The sequence below is a fragment of the Monopterus albus genome, unplaced genomic scaffold (assembly GCF_001952655.1).
Source record: "Monopterus albus unplaced genomic scaffold, M_albus_1.0 scaffold45.1, whole genome shotgun sequence".
Lineage (NCBI taxonomy): Eukaryota > Metazoa > Chordata > Actinopteri > Synbranchiformes > Synbranchidae > Monopterus > Monopterus albus.
In genome coordinates, this window is record NW_018127925.1 from 337,995 (window position 1) to 356,813 (window position 18,819).

Sequence of the window (18,819 nt, forward strand, 5' to 3'; positions counted from 1 at the left end):
TAATACAAATCCAGTAAATCCTGTAAACTCAGTAGCACAAAAAATGTAGGTAGTGTGCTCTCAAACGTTTGGTGGGGATTAACTTTGACCACTGCAATAACACAATAAACTGCAGACCTGTGTTTCATGTAGTATTTCTTATATATACACACTCTTTTGTCTCTTTTCAATTCTATTATTGGTGATTGACTTATTTTTCTGTCCATACAATATGTTTATAAAATCTACACCCACCCACAGGATACAGTTTGACTACAGTAATTAATGCATTTCAAAGTTGAAATTCAGTAACCTTCAAGTTATATGGTAGAAATAAACATAAGATTACTGTCTTTTTGAAATTATCATGCACAATGTTTCACCTTCACTGTAAACTTCTAGCTTTGGTTACCTTGTGAAAATTATTTATGCTCTTTTCAAACAAGTTAATTATAAATTGTCTGGGAGAGACAAACAGCTTATCTAAAGATCGGAATGGAGAGAACAAAGAAAAGAAAAAAGCAGCCAGTCTCAGAAATATTCATCCATTTTCGTTTTATTAGAAAATATCCACACACCATAAAAATTACATGTACAAAACTATAGGATTTGAAATTGCTTTATGCACATATATAAAAGACAAAGGAAAACTGAGGGGAACACAGGAGGGGAAAAGTAAAGCCAAAGCAAGTACTTTTTTTTGTTTTGTTTTCTGGGATGGATCAGACGTTTTCCAGTTTGCTGTCTAGTTTCTCTTTTACCACCTTACATCTCCACAGGGAATTGTAACTATCATGATGATGATGATAAAAATGACACCAACTCCAGTGAGTGTAGTTACATGTACACACATATGAGTGACACATATCTGACATGGCACCTGTGTACAGCGTATCCCTTTTACAACCAGCCTGAAGTCCAAGCATGAGAATGATGAGGAAGATGCTAGTAAAAAGTCAGTGTGCTATTGTGATCATTTATGAATGATATCTGTCAGATACATATGTGTTGCATATGATATGTACAGTAACTCTTGAAATAGCACATGAAGTGAGGTGTGAATTGTTATACTTTGTGCATGTAAACATCCTCTTTGGTGACAAAGAAGATGTACAGAGAGCCTAGATGACTACCAAATCATACTGCAAGTGGTGCAGTTGTGTAGAGTCATACAACAGATTTCTTTTATACTTTCAATATAGATCTCTACCTGCAATTTAGTCAGTGAAGACAGTGGTGATTATGTTTCCACTGAATTCTGCTCATCAGTAATGATTGATGTGATTTAGCTAACTGACTTTCCTTTCAGACGTGGCTTTCCTCCCGATCACTGGGTCTGAGAGAAAGACAAAAAAAAAAAAAAAAAACAGAGAAGGAAAAAGATATTAGTTTACATGTTATAATCACCAACTTTGACTAACATCAAAGCCTGTGAAAGTTAGGTTAGTACCAAAATTTATTTAAAGGTTTAAATATATAGAGTGAGTTTTGATGCAAAAAAATTACATCTGAAGAGTTTCATGGACTTATCAAAACCCTTCAGCCACATTTGCACCATATTTTCAGCCTCTAGCAAAAAGAGGTTTGGTTGGAGAAAGATGTGTTTTTTTTTTCTGGAAAAAAAATGTGTGCTTTCTGTCACTGGCTGAACATGGTGTGACTGACATTGTATGATTTATGTTTTCTAAACAAGGCCACCGAGTTTTTTTTCCTACTTCTTTTAGATCAGGCCAAGCCAAATCAGCAGCTGATTGCAGTTCAAATTATGAAGAGCACTTCATCAACCTTAACTTACAAAGGGATGGCCATGACAGACAGATGCTTCCTGGAACTCTGATGAGAAAACATCTACAATCCACATAATATAACCTCTGAATTAAGGGGCAACATTGCAGATATGATTCATATCATTTGTATTCATGTTTTTATCAGGCAAAATGGTGACATGTTAATAGAACCGAATTCCTGAATTCCTGCATGGAGTTATCCCTGAACCCAGGTTGAGGAGAAAAGCCACATAGTGGGATGTCAATTTCCTTGTTTAAACAAATTATTAAATGTGTTCTGCTAAGTGACTATAGATTTATGGGGAAAATCTGATGGAAGGCAATTTGGCCAGCCAACCATCCTCCTTGTTAAACTCAACAAATCTTCCACAGCTGGCCTTATTAGTACTGTAATACAAGCATGCTGAAATGATTAGCTGTCACAGTGCAAGGAGTGGTCTTGGGGGAAACCTTGTGCTCTTTTCAAATTGCATGTTGAGCAGTTTGTGGAAATGGTATACTTTAATGTTATTGGTAAAAAAAAAAAACCCTAATGAACAAAACAAATGCTTCCTCAATATAATGCCAAATGTCAAATAAGATATTGATTCATATGGACAAATAAGTAACTTTTTACCCATTTTGCTAGAATGATAGAAATGAGAGTGACGAGCAGTAGTGCCCGAGCCATATTATAAAAATGAATGAACAGTACATCTCAAAACCTCAAATATGCCTCTAAAGGCAGAGTAGGATGCACCAGAGCTCAATTGTAAGTTTCATAAAAATGGGTCTGAATGCTTATGTAAATTGCATATTTCAGTCTTTTAGTTTAATACATTTACAAAACACTCCAAAAACATGTTTTCACTTTATCATTGTGGAGTATTGTGTTTAGAATAATGAGGAAAAATTGAACCGAATCCCTTTTAAAATGAGTCTGGAACAACAAAATGTCAAAAACTTGAAAGGGTCTGAAAACTTTCCATACTGACTGTATTTGAGTATAAGTAAATTGAGAGCGCCCTGATCTTGTTAATTTTACAGAATATGTACAGTACAAGCAGAAATGGTACTTGTGTTGGTTGTCACTATGACTCATTGGATACAGTTTTGAAATGCACATACTTCTGTATGTAAAGGTCCTGCAGTTCACCCTGCATGTACATCAGCATCAGATATGTAACACTCAATATAAAGGAACAGTTTAGGGGATTTTGGAGAGGTTGCGTATGAGCATCTCTATCAAATAAAGCCACACACGTTGTATCCTGCAACTGCATAAGCCACTATTGTACAAAAACAGAGGCTAAGGGCCATTAGTTCTGCATGGACAAGAAGGCAGCCCCCTCATTCTATATAATGTGAGACCACTGCTCTTGGATTTATGGAGTACCTGTCCAAAGGGCTTCAACAAAACAACACAGGGTGATCTTGACTCAGCTTTTTTTGCAACAGTGTTTGTAAATTAACATGCATGTGTCCATATTGGATCATGCTGTAACATGAACAGCTTAATTCTTCTGGTGTATTTCATTGTCTCACAAGTAGCCTACCTGAACTCACACAGCCCCACTAAGGCCCGTTTATAGGTTATATACTGTATGTATTTTTGGACTAAATGCCCAGCGAGAGTCCAGATGGCCAGGCAGGCCTATTACAGTTCTACATCACCATCTATCACTACTGACATAGTGAGCAGTAGGTTTTTTTGTTTTGTACAATGAGACAGGTTATCAACTGTGGAAACTGACCCCATTTAAAAACTGGTTCATGAGAGAACAATTAATTACCATGGTTTGTCATAATTGCACTTCTTCCACCTTCATTGTGGTACACCGTTGCTGCAGTGTGTCAGGCTAGGCCTATAGGATTTGAACTGACTAACCTTGACATTCTTCAAGAGATGCACTGTGGGCCTGATTTTGACGATCTAAAGCACACCTTTCCAGGTGCAACAATCAAGGTGCATACAGGGCAATTCTGTGTTAGGGTAATTCAATACACCAACACACAGTCAAAAGGATGCTGTACTGTATGTCAAAAAACAGACTATGAAAAATGAACACACCTAGAAACCTTTATCTGTAAACCCACCTAAACAAGTCAAAAAAGACATCAAGGCTAACTTTGTCAGTGCAACAAAATCTTGAGCATTCAGCAGCAACAAAACAGAAAAAAACCCTCTGGCTCCAGGGCTTTTGTTCAGCCTAACATTTACAGTATTTTTATATGGGCAAAACTTTGAATCTGAGCGTAAACCAATAGGATTCTCCAGAGCACTTTTTCTAACATTTTAGACTCAACTCTCTCATTTCACTGTCATCTCATTCTTTCTTAATATAAGTAAATGGCACCAGTGTTTTCAGCATAAAGCTGCCAATGTAACAGCCAAAGGGCTGGTCTGAAGCTACAACCTTAAACCTGCTCATGATTTAATCCAACAACAGTCCCATTTTTTCCTCCTGCCTGCAGAAGGAAATAGGTTTCTGCTGAGAGAGATAAGGTGCTAACTCAGTGTCCCTGTACTTGATAGATGTGTGAATGCTTGCACTGCCATTGATTTAGTGTGTATTTCATTAACTCTTTACATTATGTATCAGTTGTAAGGCATGTGAGACATAAAAGGCACATTAAGAGTGGAGTGCACTGTAATTATGAGACTTTAAATAGTGACAAGTATACAGCAATACATATTAGCATTCATCATACACATTATTGAAATAGGGAGAAAATGCTTGAAATTAAATTTATGTCATACTGTGTCAACACAACTCAATGTGTCTTTACTCACACTACCCTGTATAATGGATCCCTGCTAGAAAGCACACAACACATTACCACCTTGAAAAGAGAAGGCGGTGCAGAGAAGGTGGTTATGGGTAAAGGTAGATTGCTGATTGTTGCAGTTGGCCCAACATGCGCACCTCCCAAATCCCAACAGTGCATTGTGCAGAGCTGCACATGCTGTACGCTGATTGGTTGATCCGACTTGTAGCAGCCTGCTAATTGGTCTGGTAGCAGGTACTCACATTTGTCAGAGCAGATTTCTAAATTGGCATTACTTGGATGGACTGGCCACATATTCTGACAACCTGTTAGGATATATAATAGCTGTCAAATGATGCTGTGTTGATAATATGCTCTCTTATTAGTTTTGTACTCCCTGCCCTGTACAGTAACTGTATTCTTTTTAAGTCTCTATATTTATCTGCCAGTTCACAGCATTCAACAAAAGAAAAGTTAGGTTCTGCAGCAGCACAGGCTTTTATATTGTTCAGGTGACAGCTCAGATAGGTAGATGACATTTGTGAGCTACAGTGTTGATGGTAGCATCTGCTTAAGCATTATGTTTAAAAGGTATCGTAACTGTGGCTCCTATACCGGTACTTTAAATCTTCACCAGTAAGTATGCTGGGCAAAATTGAAATGGAGAAGCTGTTCTTGCAATAAATGGTGACTTAAGGATTTCAGACTTGACTCAGACTTGCATTTTGTGACCCATAAACGTATCTGACAGGTGTTCAGTGGGATTTAGGACTTATTGTTGGTAATAGACCATTTCTGGGTGCTTTTTGGGTCATTGTCCTGCTGGAGACACAACTTGGTGAAACTGTGCAGAACATTGTTCTTCTGAGGCAGCAAAGCAACCTAATTTGGTCTCATCTGTCCAGTGAACTTTCCTCTGAAAAGATTTAGGCTTAATCACGTTTTGACAGAAATTGCAGCTGTTTTAATCTTCTCGAAGAGATGGTGTTTTACTTGGAAAAGAAATGCAAGAAACAAGAACAAGAACGAAAATTTTCCAAGAGCTGAACTTTGATGAGGTCCAATAAAGCAATGTAAGAACCTCAGTGAAGTTAATAGGAAGTGCTTGACAGCACTTATATTTTTCAGAGGCTGTGCTGCTAAATATTAAATCTAAGCCATCAGTAACTGTGTCTGTTTGTGTTATATTTTACAAGGTTATATTAAGTTATGGGTGGCATTGTGATGCAGTAATTAGCGCTGTTGCCTCACAGCAAGAAGGTTCTGGGTTCAAGTGCGGGCTGACCTGGTGCCTTTCTGTGCAGAGTTTGCATGTTTTCGCTGTGCCTGCGTGGGTTCTCTCCATTGTCTCCAGCTTCCTCCCACAATGCAAAGACATGCAGGTTAGGTTGACTGGTGACTCTAAAATTCCCATAGGAGAGAGGTTGTTTGTCTCTGAGTGTCAGCCCTGTGACAGACTGGCAACCTGTCCAGGGTGTACTCCGCCTCTCGCCCAGTGTCAGCTGGGATAGGATCAGCCCCCACACCCCCACTGCCCTTGTTAGTATAAGAAGTATAGTTATAGGATGGATGCATGTTAGACAAAGTTTCCATACAATTCACAGTGAACCAAAGTATTTTGAGGACCAGATATTTTCAAGATACTTATATTAGAGAAAATTGTTTATCTTTTAAGTGCAAGGGTGCCAGTAACCACAGCCACAATTGTACAGTATATCAACTGAGTGCTGAATCTGTGGTATCCAATTATAGCTCCTCCTCTGTGCAGCTACCTCTGAGTTGTAACACAGCTGACTTTTATAAGTCTGTATATTGCTAAATGTCAGCCAGTTTTGGGTGCTATCATGTTAAATTTTTAACATGGTTATAAATACAGTCCCTGCTGCTTCATTTGCATCAGAGGCTTTCATTTACAATTAATGATTATTCTGCTGTCCTGAAGCAAGTATAAATCATTCAGCGCAGCAGTATGCATGAAGCTGAGATGTCCTCCAGTGGAAAAAGAAAAACCACTTCTGAAGTCAGTAGTGTTTCATGATAGTTAACAAATAGTGAGAATAACCAGCGTTCACTCTATTTGACGGTCTAAAGCTGCTGGGCTGTAAACTTTTACTCAGATCGCTTTTGAGCAGTTGAACGTGCGGAACAATTCCCAGTGGTGCTCAGATATTTTCATACAAAGCACTGGCTTTAAACATTCACATTACAGTCCTAAACTGATTTTAGTTTTGATCCATTTTAACACTGCTCAGAAAGATTTGTTTTGTTCTTTTGGAGTCAGGGTAATTTAGTATTCAGATTTGCAGATACTGTTCCTCAGTGGGCAACTGGCAGATATGCCAGCTTTTAGCATGACAAATGAGTCCATCCACTGAATAACACATTTTCAAAGAGACACTCTCATTCATGTTGAAGCACAACACATTTCCAGTGTGTTCATATCCTACAAACATACTCCATAGGGAGGTCACAGGATGCTTCCACGAAAAGCTCTGTATTTCTTGAGCTGAGCACATCACCTGCCTCGCTGTTATCTGTTCTGTTTTTTTTTCTTTCAGCCATTTAAAAGGGGAAAAGGAGTCAGACAACAAACAAGCACAAAAATAAGCATCTATTGTGTGTATGTGCTGTGTCATCTATTATTCATACTCCCATGTTTTCTTAGTGAGGGACCAAAGACCCTTCATGGCACTCACCACACTGAGTAATCCTCCAGACATCCCACTCGCTGTTCTCCTTCTGTTTTCCACATTTGCTCTTTTTGTCTGCCTTTCTACATTTTCTTTACCTTTGCCTGTCATCTTTATATATCATGTCTCCTCCTCCATTTAATCCTTATTTTTTCCCTCTTCTCCTCTACTGTACATTTTCTTATTTACTTTGTACAAAGCTGCTTATCTTGTTCACGCTCTCTCCCATATTCCATCTTTTGCACTAACAATTCAAATGAAGAACCCATATTTGCATGATATGAGCAACAATGGCACGTGGGTACATATTGTACCACAAGACCATGAACAAGCGTGCATGAAAGTCATTCTATGGAAATCATACAGGTAGGACCTTGGAATTTTTTAAAAATCACTTCATAGCATGAAGGATATGTTAAGACCTGCAATATGACATATTCTGCAAGCTCAGGCACCATTTGTTTTTATTTTTTAACCATTATATGAAGATATCACAGTTGGTTTGTTCTATCCCACAGGACAACAGATAAACCAATTCAGTGATGGTGTGGAAAAATTTGTAACATGGCCAAAATTCTCTCACTACACTTAACATGCAAACTATTTCAAAAAAAAAATCATGTTTTTATGCAAATAACTTTTGATAATTTCATTAAAAAATAGTTTTCCCCATGTTTGTTGCAAGATGGGATGGACATGTTATACTTGACACAGAGGGTTTTGAAAGGAAAATGTACCAACAATGTTTTAAAAGAAAATCCAATCTTGCCAGCATTTAAATTTGTCTTCTTCAAACTTTTAAATTATGTAATTTCCTTTTAGTGATATTACTTAATGAAGCAGTACAGTATTTTAGTGCAGAAATACACTAGTGTGATGGGGTGGAACATGAAACTTATAGACAACATAAACCATGCTATTTTAACAAAAACAAAACAAAGTTTTAACAAATTTCATTAAAACATTCCCATAAAGAGGTAGGCATTTGTTCCTAAAAACATAAAAAAGGTGAGATTTATACAATATAAACAGATTCTCATTTTAACCCCTCTGTGCATTTATACCTGACTGTTCCCTTGATCCTCTTATTTGGTTTTCTGTTCTTCCCCGACTTTCTGTCTTTTTCCCCGCCTCCTTACCGCAGCCATTGTTCACCTCATCACGTTCTAGTAGGATGCTCATCTTACACCACTACAAGTCAGACAGCACTGAGTTGCATGGACACACATTTTTACAGGCTGGGGGAGACCCTCTATTTTTGCATACAGGCTCCATATTTTTCGCTTTTGTTCTTTTAATCTTGTAATGGCATGTGTGTCACAGAACCCAGTGTCATATATCTGGACACATCTCACTGAGTGATATTTCTTTGCTTGGAGACATCAAAACATGAAATAGCACATATGGATTTATATAATGAGCGGAAAAAGTGTCAAAAAAGCACAATATTAAAAAAGATTTAGATTCTTCCAAATAGCTGTCTTTTGCTTTGATAACATCTTTGCATTCTCTTGGCTTTCTCTCCAACAGCTTGTTGAGGCCGTCACCTGGAATGCTTTTACAAGAGTCTCGGAGGAGTCCCCTGATGCAGAGAGTACTTACGACTGCTGTTCCCTCACTCTGTGGCTCAGTCTATCCCAGACCATATTCGCTGGGTTCAGGGCAGGTGACTGTGGCAGCCAGGTCATCTGATGCAGCAGGTAAGAGAACTAATTGGTGGAATAACCAGCTGTGCTTTTTCTTACTGTGTGTCATTACTTTTCCCCATGTCATTTCAATTGAATGCACATGACTTTGTTTTATTGATTGGAATGTTGTGATTTTTTTTTTTTTTTTTTTTGTTAAGTTCCCTTATTGAGTTAATACCACTGTCTGGTCTTAATTTCACATGAGTAGCTGCAATGGAAATATGATAATGAAAAAAAATAGGTGACATGTTTAATACTTAAAAGTATTTCCCCCCTGTATGGGGAATAATATGCAAAGATGTTATTAAAGCAAACAGTGGCTACTTTGATGGGTCAAAAAACAGATTTTGCTTTGTTTACACTTTTCAGCTTACTATGCTGCTCTGAATGTTTTATTTTAAGGCAGTGATGTCTTTATACCTTGTACAGGTGTGACTAAATGCACTCTATGTGTATGTGTGTGTGTTTGAGCGAGTGCATACATACATACAATTGCTGTATGCATGGTCACATACAGCTGCATCACTGCCACACCAGCCACCAGATGTGACATGCTGCTTAAATCTAAGTCGTAGCACGGCCCATCAGCCCAATATGAGGAGCACACTTCCTGCTGCATCTCAACAGTAATGTTGTACTAAGACTTACAGTCTGTGCATTTCTCACTTAGCCTCCATAAATGAAATAATCACAACTGTTGCTGGGAGCGGCTCATGACAGCAGCTGCCGCATCAAATGGAACAAAACCATGGTACCATTAACATTCAATGTTTCACTGAAGAGGCACTGTGGAGTATAAAACATGACTCTTGTTCACATTAGTTAAGTGATTATCAGATGAGCTGCAGCCACATATTTACCAATATGAATCATATAGGCCTCCTGTCTATACAAAAGTATAGGTGGATTGGTCTAACCTAAATTTTCATGAACACTTCAATAGTGCACAATAGCATCCTCCTTCTCCCCCAATTGTAATCATACAAGATGGCCATAAATCAGTCACAATAATAAGGTATTTATGTGCCTTGGTGACCACTACACCTTACAGAGTCATGGATAGGGAGGATGGAAAGAACAGTGGATGGTGTCATGGAGGAGTGAACAGCGTTTATCAGTCATTCATCATCCAGGTGTCTGCAGAGCATCTTCTAGAGCAAGCTCCATTCACTTTCATGACTGAGAGAAAGAAAGGGAAATAAAACCTGGATTTTCCTCTAGAGATGACAGTGCTGACTTTTTTCCTGCATAGAGATCCTGATGCAGACTTGAGGTATTTAACCACATACTGCAGCTACATATAACCAAATCAGAATAAAATGCTGTATTGGAGTATCACGTTCAGGTGTGTCAAGGTTTCTGAAGTTTCTGAAGCTGAACCTTTGCCAGATAGGTTCAACATTTTAACAGTTCTATAAAAAAAAAGTCAGAATGGAATGAACAAGACAAACATACTCATTGTAACAAGGGAGATCACAGTAATGAACCAGACACTGTAAATGGCTACAAGGCAAAATCAGTGTATTCCATTACAGAACCTGCCTACAAGCCAGTTAGATTTTTACTTCAAAAGTTAAAAATACATTATCCAATTGGCGTTCAATCTCTGCAATGATCTCTTGATTCCATTTTGATTCACAAAGACCAGAATAGATTTGATTAGATTTTTTTGATGATTCAGTTACATCAGATAAATACTAGTGTTGTGCAAAATGCTTCTCAAAGCAACACTATAAATTTGTGTAAAAGGTACATTATAAGTACATTTTAAACACATTTCAGGGTTTTCCAAACTGTGGATGTAGCCTGTCCCAGCTTACATTAGTTGCAGTCCAGGGTACATCCTGGACAGTTTTCCAGTCAGTTACTGGTAGATGCTTCAGCTAAGTCCAGACATACACTCTAATAATCACTTTGAGCACAGACAGGGCAGAAGACGAATGTCTGCTCACTAATTCATCATCAGTGTTTGTCTTGATAAAACATCAGCAGCCAGTTGGCTAGCCAGTGCTAGCTCCCCGCAGGGTCAGATGAATAAAGTAGAATCCACACATGTTTGGTCAACATCCTGTCACATTTCATAGCTACAGTTAATAACTCTAAAACAAATCAAATCAAGTCAGTGTACAAAATATTTTTTCAATCTGCCCCTTTCATAGCTATGATCTCTGGATCCGCTGTGAGATGGTCAGAGTCAGGTAAGCATCCTGAGTCATGTCAGTGCTGTAAACTTCAGTGGATCCACAAAGACTAACTAATTAACAGATTATGGGACTGTTGTGAATCAAGGCTGCTAATAGAGCCAGTTATCATTTTTCCTACTTTTAAACTTAATGTAAAATAACCATTTTGTAAATTTTGTAATAACTTGATTTCTCGAAAGTAGCCGTGCCACGCAGACTCCAGCCCTGACTGAGCCATTTACAGATAACCACTGCATTATGGAAGTAGATACCTGCCAAAAACGTCTGAGGGTGCACAACCACATTTTGAGCTCTACTCGGTTTGCAGCTCAGCATCTGTGAGCGCTCAGGCACAGATTTCTCCACTGGATTTTTGTGCTAAAGTTTGTTGGCGCCAAATGTTTTGAAAGTGCACAAAGCAAGTATTGAACGCTATTCAGGTGGCAAATCAGAATTGAGAGCGTACAGGCACAAGAACAGGTTTGAGAGTGAGGGAGGACAGAATCCTGAGATAACAGATGTGAGAACAAATATAAATCTGCTCTTACAAATCCATGCCTGCATGCCCTCCAATTCTAATATACAAACTGAATAGTGCTCAAAACTTTTGTGCATCCTCAACCGTGTTGGCGGTGATGTAAGTCCATACTGCATACACAGAAAATCTAGCACAGACATGCATATTGACTGAGAAAAAGTACAAATGCAATGATTGACCTTCAGATTTTATGAATCAATACAGGATCCTTTTATAAAAATTTGTGATTGATTTTTTTTTTTTCAACCCTATAAACGGTCCATCTACACTCTGTGTGGATGAAAACAAAAACAACTGCAACCAGTGTAATGTCTAAGACAAAGAGGCTAGACCCGATGCTCCTTGGACTGAGGGCACTTTGAGAAAGTGTGCACTTTTTCATAGGAGATCTATTTTTAATCCATGCTTTCAGTTTGCGTATTTGTCTTATGCTGTCTCTCTTTCTCTCTGTTCCCCCACCCCACTTTCTCTGCCGTGTGTGTATGAGTGTGTGTATGCGTGTAAGAAATGTGGACAAGATGGCTCAAACAATCACCAGCAACAACAGAGAGAGGAATTGTTTGTTTGTGTAAACAGCTTCTGGTGTCTGTAATTATACTCATTGTGTTCATGTTGTTCTCACATCCCCACACACCCAGACATCCTTGTTTTTGTTGCCTACCGGGTACCTACATAGACTTGCATTGATTTCTTGGAGACTCTAACCTTACCGACTACTACTTGCCTACCGCTTACACTACCCTTAACCAAAGACAACATTTGCTTTCACTACACATCACATCATTTTCATTAAATTTGGCAAACTACCCTGTGGGAACCAGCTTCTCATCCCTACAAGTGACAGCGGTCCCCACAAAGCTAGCATGTGCCTGGTTTTCCGTGCCCAGAAGTATAGAATAACAAGGCCACATACACACACACACACACACACACACACACACACACATACACACTGTAGATACACAATCAAAGATGTATCAGAAAATATAGCTATGATTGACGTGTTCTTAATCGCCCCTCTGTGTGCAGGACTAGAAAGACTGAGTGTTAAACCTCTATGATTACTGAATGAACAATGAAAGTGTTTGTGTCACTTTGTTATTGAAATGTAAATTAAGACTGGAGACAGTTGTCATTACTGACAGTCCCTGTGACATCGTATAACCATTGTTTAGAAGAAGAAAACAACATCACTGGTGTGCTAGTCAAAACACAGCAGAAGTCATTGTGCTACATCGATATGTTATCTGTGTTTTGAATGTTAGAGTTGTATAAAAAGGTGTTGACTGCTAGGCCACTGGTGACCTAAAACATAAATTAGTAGATAAAAGTTATAAATTGAAAAAAAAAACAGTAAGCTATGTTCTGACTCTCCATTCTGATTTTAGTTCATGTGGAGACCTGTGAATCCACCAAATCTGACCTGTAACATTCTTCATCATTCCATTTTCTTCTGTTCTATTTTTCTTTTCGGATAATTTCTCATTCCAAAAACAAAATGCAGTGTGCACAGTTTATGTGTGCGGGTGTGTATCCATGGGTGTCAGCCTGAATCAGTCATCTCAAGCTGAAAGTAAATTACGTTATTTTGGAAATATTGTCTAGTCATACTGAGAAAATGAGTCATCAACCAACTTTTTGGTTTACGCTGACCTGCTGTCAGAGTAAATGATTTTGCTATAAAGCCTGAATTGGTAAAATTTATGTTGTAGCATTATAAATCCCCGTAAGCAAATTAGTTAAACAGTGTTTCCATTTATGTAGGAGCTTTAAAATGATTTCATATATTACCTGTTGAAACAAAAGGGGTGCCAGAGACATACCACTATAGTATAAAAGTGTAATTAGTCTATGATGGGAGGAACCGAGGTGTGTGACCATTCCAAACTCTGCTTTGCTGCTTTTTTTGGTTATTCTCAATTCCAGGTAGTAATCATGTGTCTGTTTTTATGTCAAATATCAGCAATTCACCATCTAGCGAGTAACTAGATTTCTGAAATATGACTGCTAAAAGAATATGCTGTTGATTACCACTAATAAATGTGTAATTTTATGCTGACAGCCAGTGGACTGAATGAGTTAAGTTCTGCAGCATCAGACATGAGCTTTTGTCCATGACAGACGAGACCATATCCCCTCCCACAGTATCCGATCACTGCCTCAGGCAGGCAGGGAAGAAACAAGGCATCTGATGGACAGAGTGGGAGAGAGAAGCATGAGATAAGGAGTGACTCAGACACTAAAAGAGCAAGAAACAAACAGGAGGGGGGGATGCACTTCCTATCGCCCGTTGTGATATTGTCAGCAGAGAGTAGTAACGAAGCAGATCGTTTAGCCAGGGTGACTCTCTAATTGTCTAGCTCACAGCAATTAGATGGTGCTCATTTAAGCACTGCCCTCATTAGGTTACAGACCACTCATGGCAGGAGTAGACACTGCAGAATGTAAAGGGGGTTTTCCATTATAGGAGCCTACCGAAACCTGTAGAATCGAATAACGCTCGCCTCGGGTTCTGCTCTGTTTCCACTTTATGGGTGCGTGCCAGTAGCCAAATTTCGGTGCCCCTCAGAATATAGTCTTAAAATCAAGTACCAGGAATAGGGAGGTGGAGGGGGTGTGTACTTGCAGAGCAGTCGCCCATAATTGGTTAAATGTCACCTCTTCACACCTCAATCATTAGGATTACAAGCACAGTGTATAAAGCGACACTTACACCGGTTTTGAGGTTAAACAGGGACTTCACTTGTTGGTTTAGGGGTAAAACGGGGACTTCAGTGAGTGGACCGGGGGCCAAGTGGTGAAGATGTCACATTTCTGCAAGTCTGTGTTCTGCTTGTTCAACAGCAGTTTGGTAAACTGTTCATACAGTCTCCACTACTGGCTGATTGTTGCCCTAGGGAGTGATCCTTCATGTTGTCTTTTCTCCCTCTGCCCATCTGACTGGTGTGTAAGAGGGGAGCAGCCCCTCCCTCCTCTGAACAGAGACCCACAAAAGGAAAATACAGTGGACAAACAAAGCAGTATGCCCTGTGTCAACCTAGTAGGTTATGCCGGGAGAAATCCATGGAGAAGTACGGGATATACCACCAAGATGCCTGTAGGTTTACCATATGTCACACTTATTAATGAGCCCTGGTCTGTGGGTGATAGAGCTTCTCACTTGGCTGCTTGTTTGGTTAGTTCAATAAGCTAATCAGTAGATTACTCACCTGTTTAAGTGGCCCTGGAGAAATGGGAGAGAGGCTGTAAAAGGTCCTCAAGGTCTTCACCTGTTCTATCCAGTGGAAAGCAGTTGATTGATTTTAGACCACAGGGATAGACTAAATCAGTAGTTAACAGGCTGGTCTTGTCTTGTGCAGTTTAGTCTGCATCAGATAATCGCACAGTCTGAATCCCTTACTAGTGTACAACTCCAGTTTAGGCTCCACAGGGTCCAGGTTTATTCAGGTCTGCTTGGGTCAACCCATTTCTCTTCAGGTTTCCTTACGCACTGCATGTACTTTCCAGAGGAAAACTCCTTATTGAGAGATATTAGGGTCCAGTGAAGGAGGTAAAGATCCAGCTCCAGTTCAGCCCAGCTAGGATCAGCTCAGTTTGGTTTAACAGAATTCATTATTACAATGGTTTAATAAAGTGAAGTCACATTGAGGGGCCCTTATGTTTAGTTGCAGAAGCAGGGACTGAACATATGTTCATTTCCAAAACCAGACACATCCAGATGCTTTTTTTCTGTGACATTATTCCTGTTTTGTCTATGTGATCTGCCATCGTGGATATCCAGTTTGACTGTGATTGTTTATGCATCCAAGTTTTGCTGTTTAGCCATTTAGTGTTTGTCTGTTTTTTCCTTCCACTTGGTATCTGTCCATGCATGCTGATGTTGCTCCAGATGGTGCAAAAATCACTGACACTTTATGTCTGTTTTTATGTTGACATATCATATGCATTTTAATGTTGCTTTTTAAATGATCTGCCGTCACTGCATCCACTTTCCTATTGAACAAGATGTTTCAAAGTTGGAAAACTCCACAGTTAATGAGTGCTGTTCATTAAAAGTGAATTACTGTAGATGATCACACCAACTGTTGGATCCTGCAGCAACTGGCCAGTGAGTAGCCAGATAGACCCTGGGCCTTGATACAGTCATCCATCCAAACCAGACATGAGAACCAGGAAAAGCAGTTTAGAGTAAACCAGACAGCAGGTCTATAACCCCATGATATTCATGGTAACAAAGTAATGGGAACAATAAGCAGGAGATACAGGAAGAGGAGCTATAGGGCGTTTTTCCTTCAGAGTTTTCACCATCTTCTCCCTGGTGGTGACGTTCATTTACCTGCCACTCAGAACAACAACATCAGGGCTCTAGAAAACAAGAGAACAGGAGCACACAGGTTTGAAAAGAGAACATAAAAATACTGTATTAGGCTAGAAGAACAATGTCATTTAGGGCAAGGGAAACAAGGGAATATTGAGAGCAAGGAGGATAGAAAAATTAAAGCAATCAGGGATCTGGAGGAGAACATCAACTTTTTATGAGAAGATAGAAAACAAAGGTTCTGGGGACAAAATATTTAGCAGCAGAGATGTAGAAGACAGTGTTAAAACATGTGAAATCTGGAACACACCAGTTAGGACAGTACTGAGAATATCAGTGCTTTAAATATGTGTTTGGAAAACATATTAAACCTTTAAGAGGCTTTAACTTATTTTCTTTGTTTTAATTTGAACTGAATTTGTTCTTACCCACAGGCCTGATTTACACTCTCTAAGGAGACAGTTTCATTTGTTTTAATCACTTCTGCCAAAAGCTAATAGTCACTGAAAAAAGCTTTGTGTTTTTATGACCACATTATCTCCTCAAATTGAAACAAAATGGAACTGTGAAAAGTAGAGGTTCAAATGTCATATGTTTTTTTTTTTTTACACTTTATTTTTTCCTGACATTAGAGTAAAATTAACTACACTATGTCTTGGAGCCAAACAAATGAAAAGGACACAGCTCACAATCAAGTAGGGCTTAGCTTGTTTCGTCAGGGGTTTGTTAAAGAATAAGGCCAGTCATTTCCTATATTTACAGTAATTTATACACTCCCCATACAGAGATTCAATCCAGCCATGAGGTTCCTCTGCTCACTGTTAATGTCTGTCACTGTTGGTCCTGGATTAGTTTATTCGTCAGTGTCACAGACCTCTATTGTTATTCAAATATGATTAAAAACACATTGATGAAACACATCGCTGCACTTGGTGACACTTTTATTCATAATGAAACAGAAGACCCTGATTTTTGTTAAAAAATATCCAAAGATCTTGTCCATGCACAGTTGAGTCTCACTTACTTGTGCTGTAAAAGGTTATGGCTGTTTGGAACCTTTGGGGAAACATAAAAAAAATATGCAGGTCTTGTTTCATAATGACAAAATATGCCACCCAGTGCAGCGATGTGTTTCATCGACGTGTTTTAATCATTTTTGAACAACAATGGCGGTCTACGGCACAGACAAATAAGCTAATCCAGGACTGACAGATGAACAGACATTAACAGTGAGTAGAGGCAAATCACTGTTGGTGTTAGTCTCTGTATGGGCAGTGTTGAAAATACTGTTAATATAAAAATTCACAGGCCTTATCCTTTAAGGTTTAGAAGGTGCAATGATGTGTCTAGCTTCATAGCCAAGCGCCACTGAAAGCACTACAGGTTGCGCTGAACTTGGCAAAAATGTTTTCTAATGTCTCTTAAGAAATTCAGTCTCATTTCTTAATTTTTTTTTACCATCTTAGAATTGGTTTGTTGTCTTTTGTGAGAGATATTTTAGAGTATAACTGCTGTATAGTGATGACATGCGACAAATCTCTGAATAAGCGAGGTCTGCTGACAAGGGAAAGCAAAGATGTGTGAAAGCTCGGAGAGTGATGAAGCTGTACTTGCCTTGGCAATATACTGCCACAGCTGTTATTTGTAATTTGTATACATTGTCACTAGAGCATTTCTATACCGTATTTGTCAGGAGGAATATTTCATAACTGCATCTACGTACAGCCAGTGCTTATTGTGTCGGTTTAACAATGAAGCAGTCTTCTTACTGCCATGATCTGTATTCATCTATCAAACCACTGTACATCTCTGCAGTCTTCTCCTTCTTCATATTACACTCCTCTCCCCCCTCTCCTCCATCGATCTTTGTACCATGCAGATGGATAAAGGAGATGAGGGGGGTGGAGGAGAGGAGAAGGTGGTATACACAAGATGTTAGCACAGCTTGAGTGGTCAGGACATGAAACATAAAAAAGAACTTAACAGACAAAGGTGTTGTATACTGAAAACAGACTGGGAAAGGAGAGGTAAGCGAGGTTAGAAGTGGTATTTACAAAAAAAAGACAGAAGAAAAAGAATGTGACAACAGAAAGGAGATGAATAGAGCACAGGGAAAAGAGCAGAGCACCGAAAAGGAAAACAATTAGGAGAAGAAAGAAGAGAAAAAAAGAAAGGAACAACTGGAAAGTGTTGTTCTATCAGAAGAAAAACAATAAAAAGAGAATAATCAAAAAGGAAAACAAGCAAATAACAGAAATAAGAAGGCAGACAGAATCAAACCTTATACAGTCATAGACAATAAATACATATACAGTAGAAAGAAGGTGACCAGAAAAGAGAAGCAAGAAGGAAAGTTTCAAGGAGAAATAAAAGCTTGCAAATGAGAAATGAAAAGAAAAAAATCAATTCAAAGGATCATGTCACCAATGTCACTTCCTTTAGTGATATCTAGCCATGCCAGATAGTTTTGTCATGTAGATGTGTTTAATGTGCTCAGGTTTCAAGCTTCTTGAGCCTTGAGATCCCAGTACAATCAAGTTAGAGGGAATTGTTTGTGTTGCCCCAAGTCAAAGTCCATATTTCAACAGTAAAAACCAGCATTTGTCATTTTGTCATTTTGTCAATGATTTTAAAGTAGTTGCAGGTAAAATTTCTGTCGCTCTAAATGATTTTGAATTTATAGGTTTACATTTTCAAGACTTTGAGCACCAATTTGCAAGGTTCCATTTTGCTCCCAAAACCACTAGAGAAAAGCTGACAAAGGGTTTTGTTACTTTTGTCAACTGACCTTAACAGAAAACAAAAATCCATCAGATGGCAGCATGCTAGATAGGAATAAGGCTGTAGCAGGGGGTGGACAGGTGAGGAGCAGTGACACAGGGTGAGTG

The 18,819-nt window shown here is 38.8% G+C and overlaps 1 protein-coding gene across 1 annotated transcript in view; it reads right to left on the reverse strand.

The window, feature by feature from the left end:
- Positions 1-556: 556 nt before the first annotated feature.
- Positions 557-18,819, reverse strand: part of LOC109960222 (leucine-rich repeat and fibronectin type III domain-containing protein 1-like protein) — a 183,754-nt gene continuing 165,491 nt past the window's right edge. Inside the window, exons 10-11 of the mRNA XM_020600160.1 lie at positions 14,823-15,978; positions 557-1,315 (exon numbers count right to left, since the gene is read on the reverse strand). Coding sequence (XP_020455816.1) covers positions 15,971-15,978 — 8 coding nt within the window. The 3' untranslated portion in view covers positions 557-1,315; positions 14,823-15,970. The remainder of the gene's footprint in view (positions 1,316-14,822; positions 15,979-18,819) is intronic.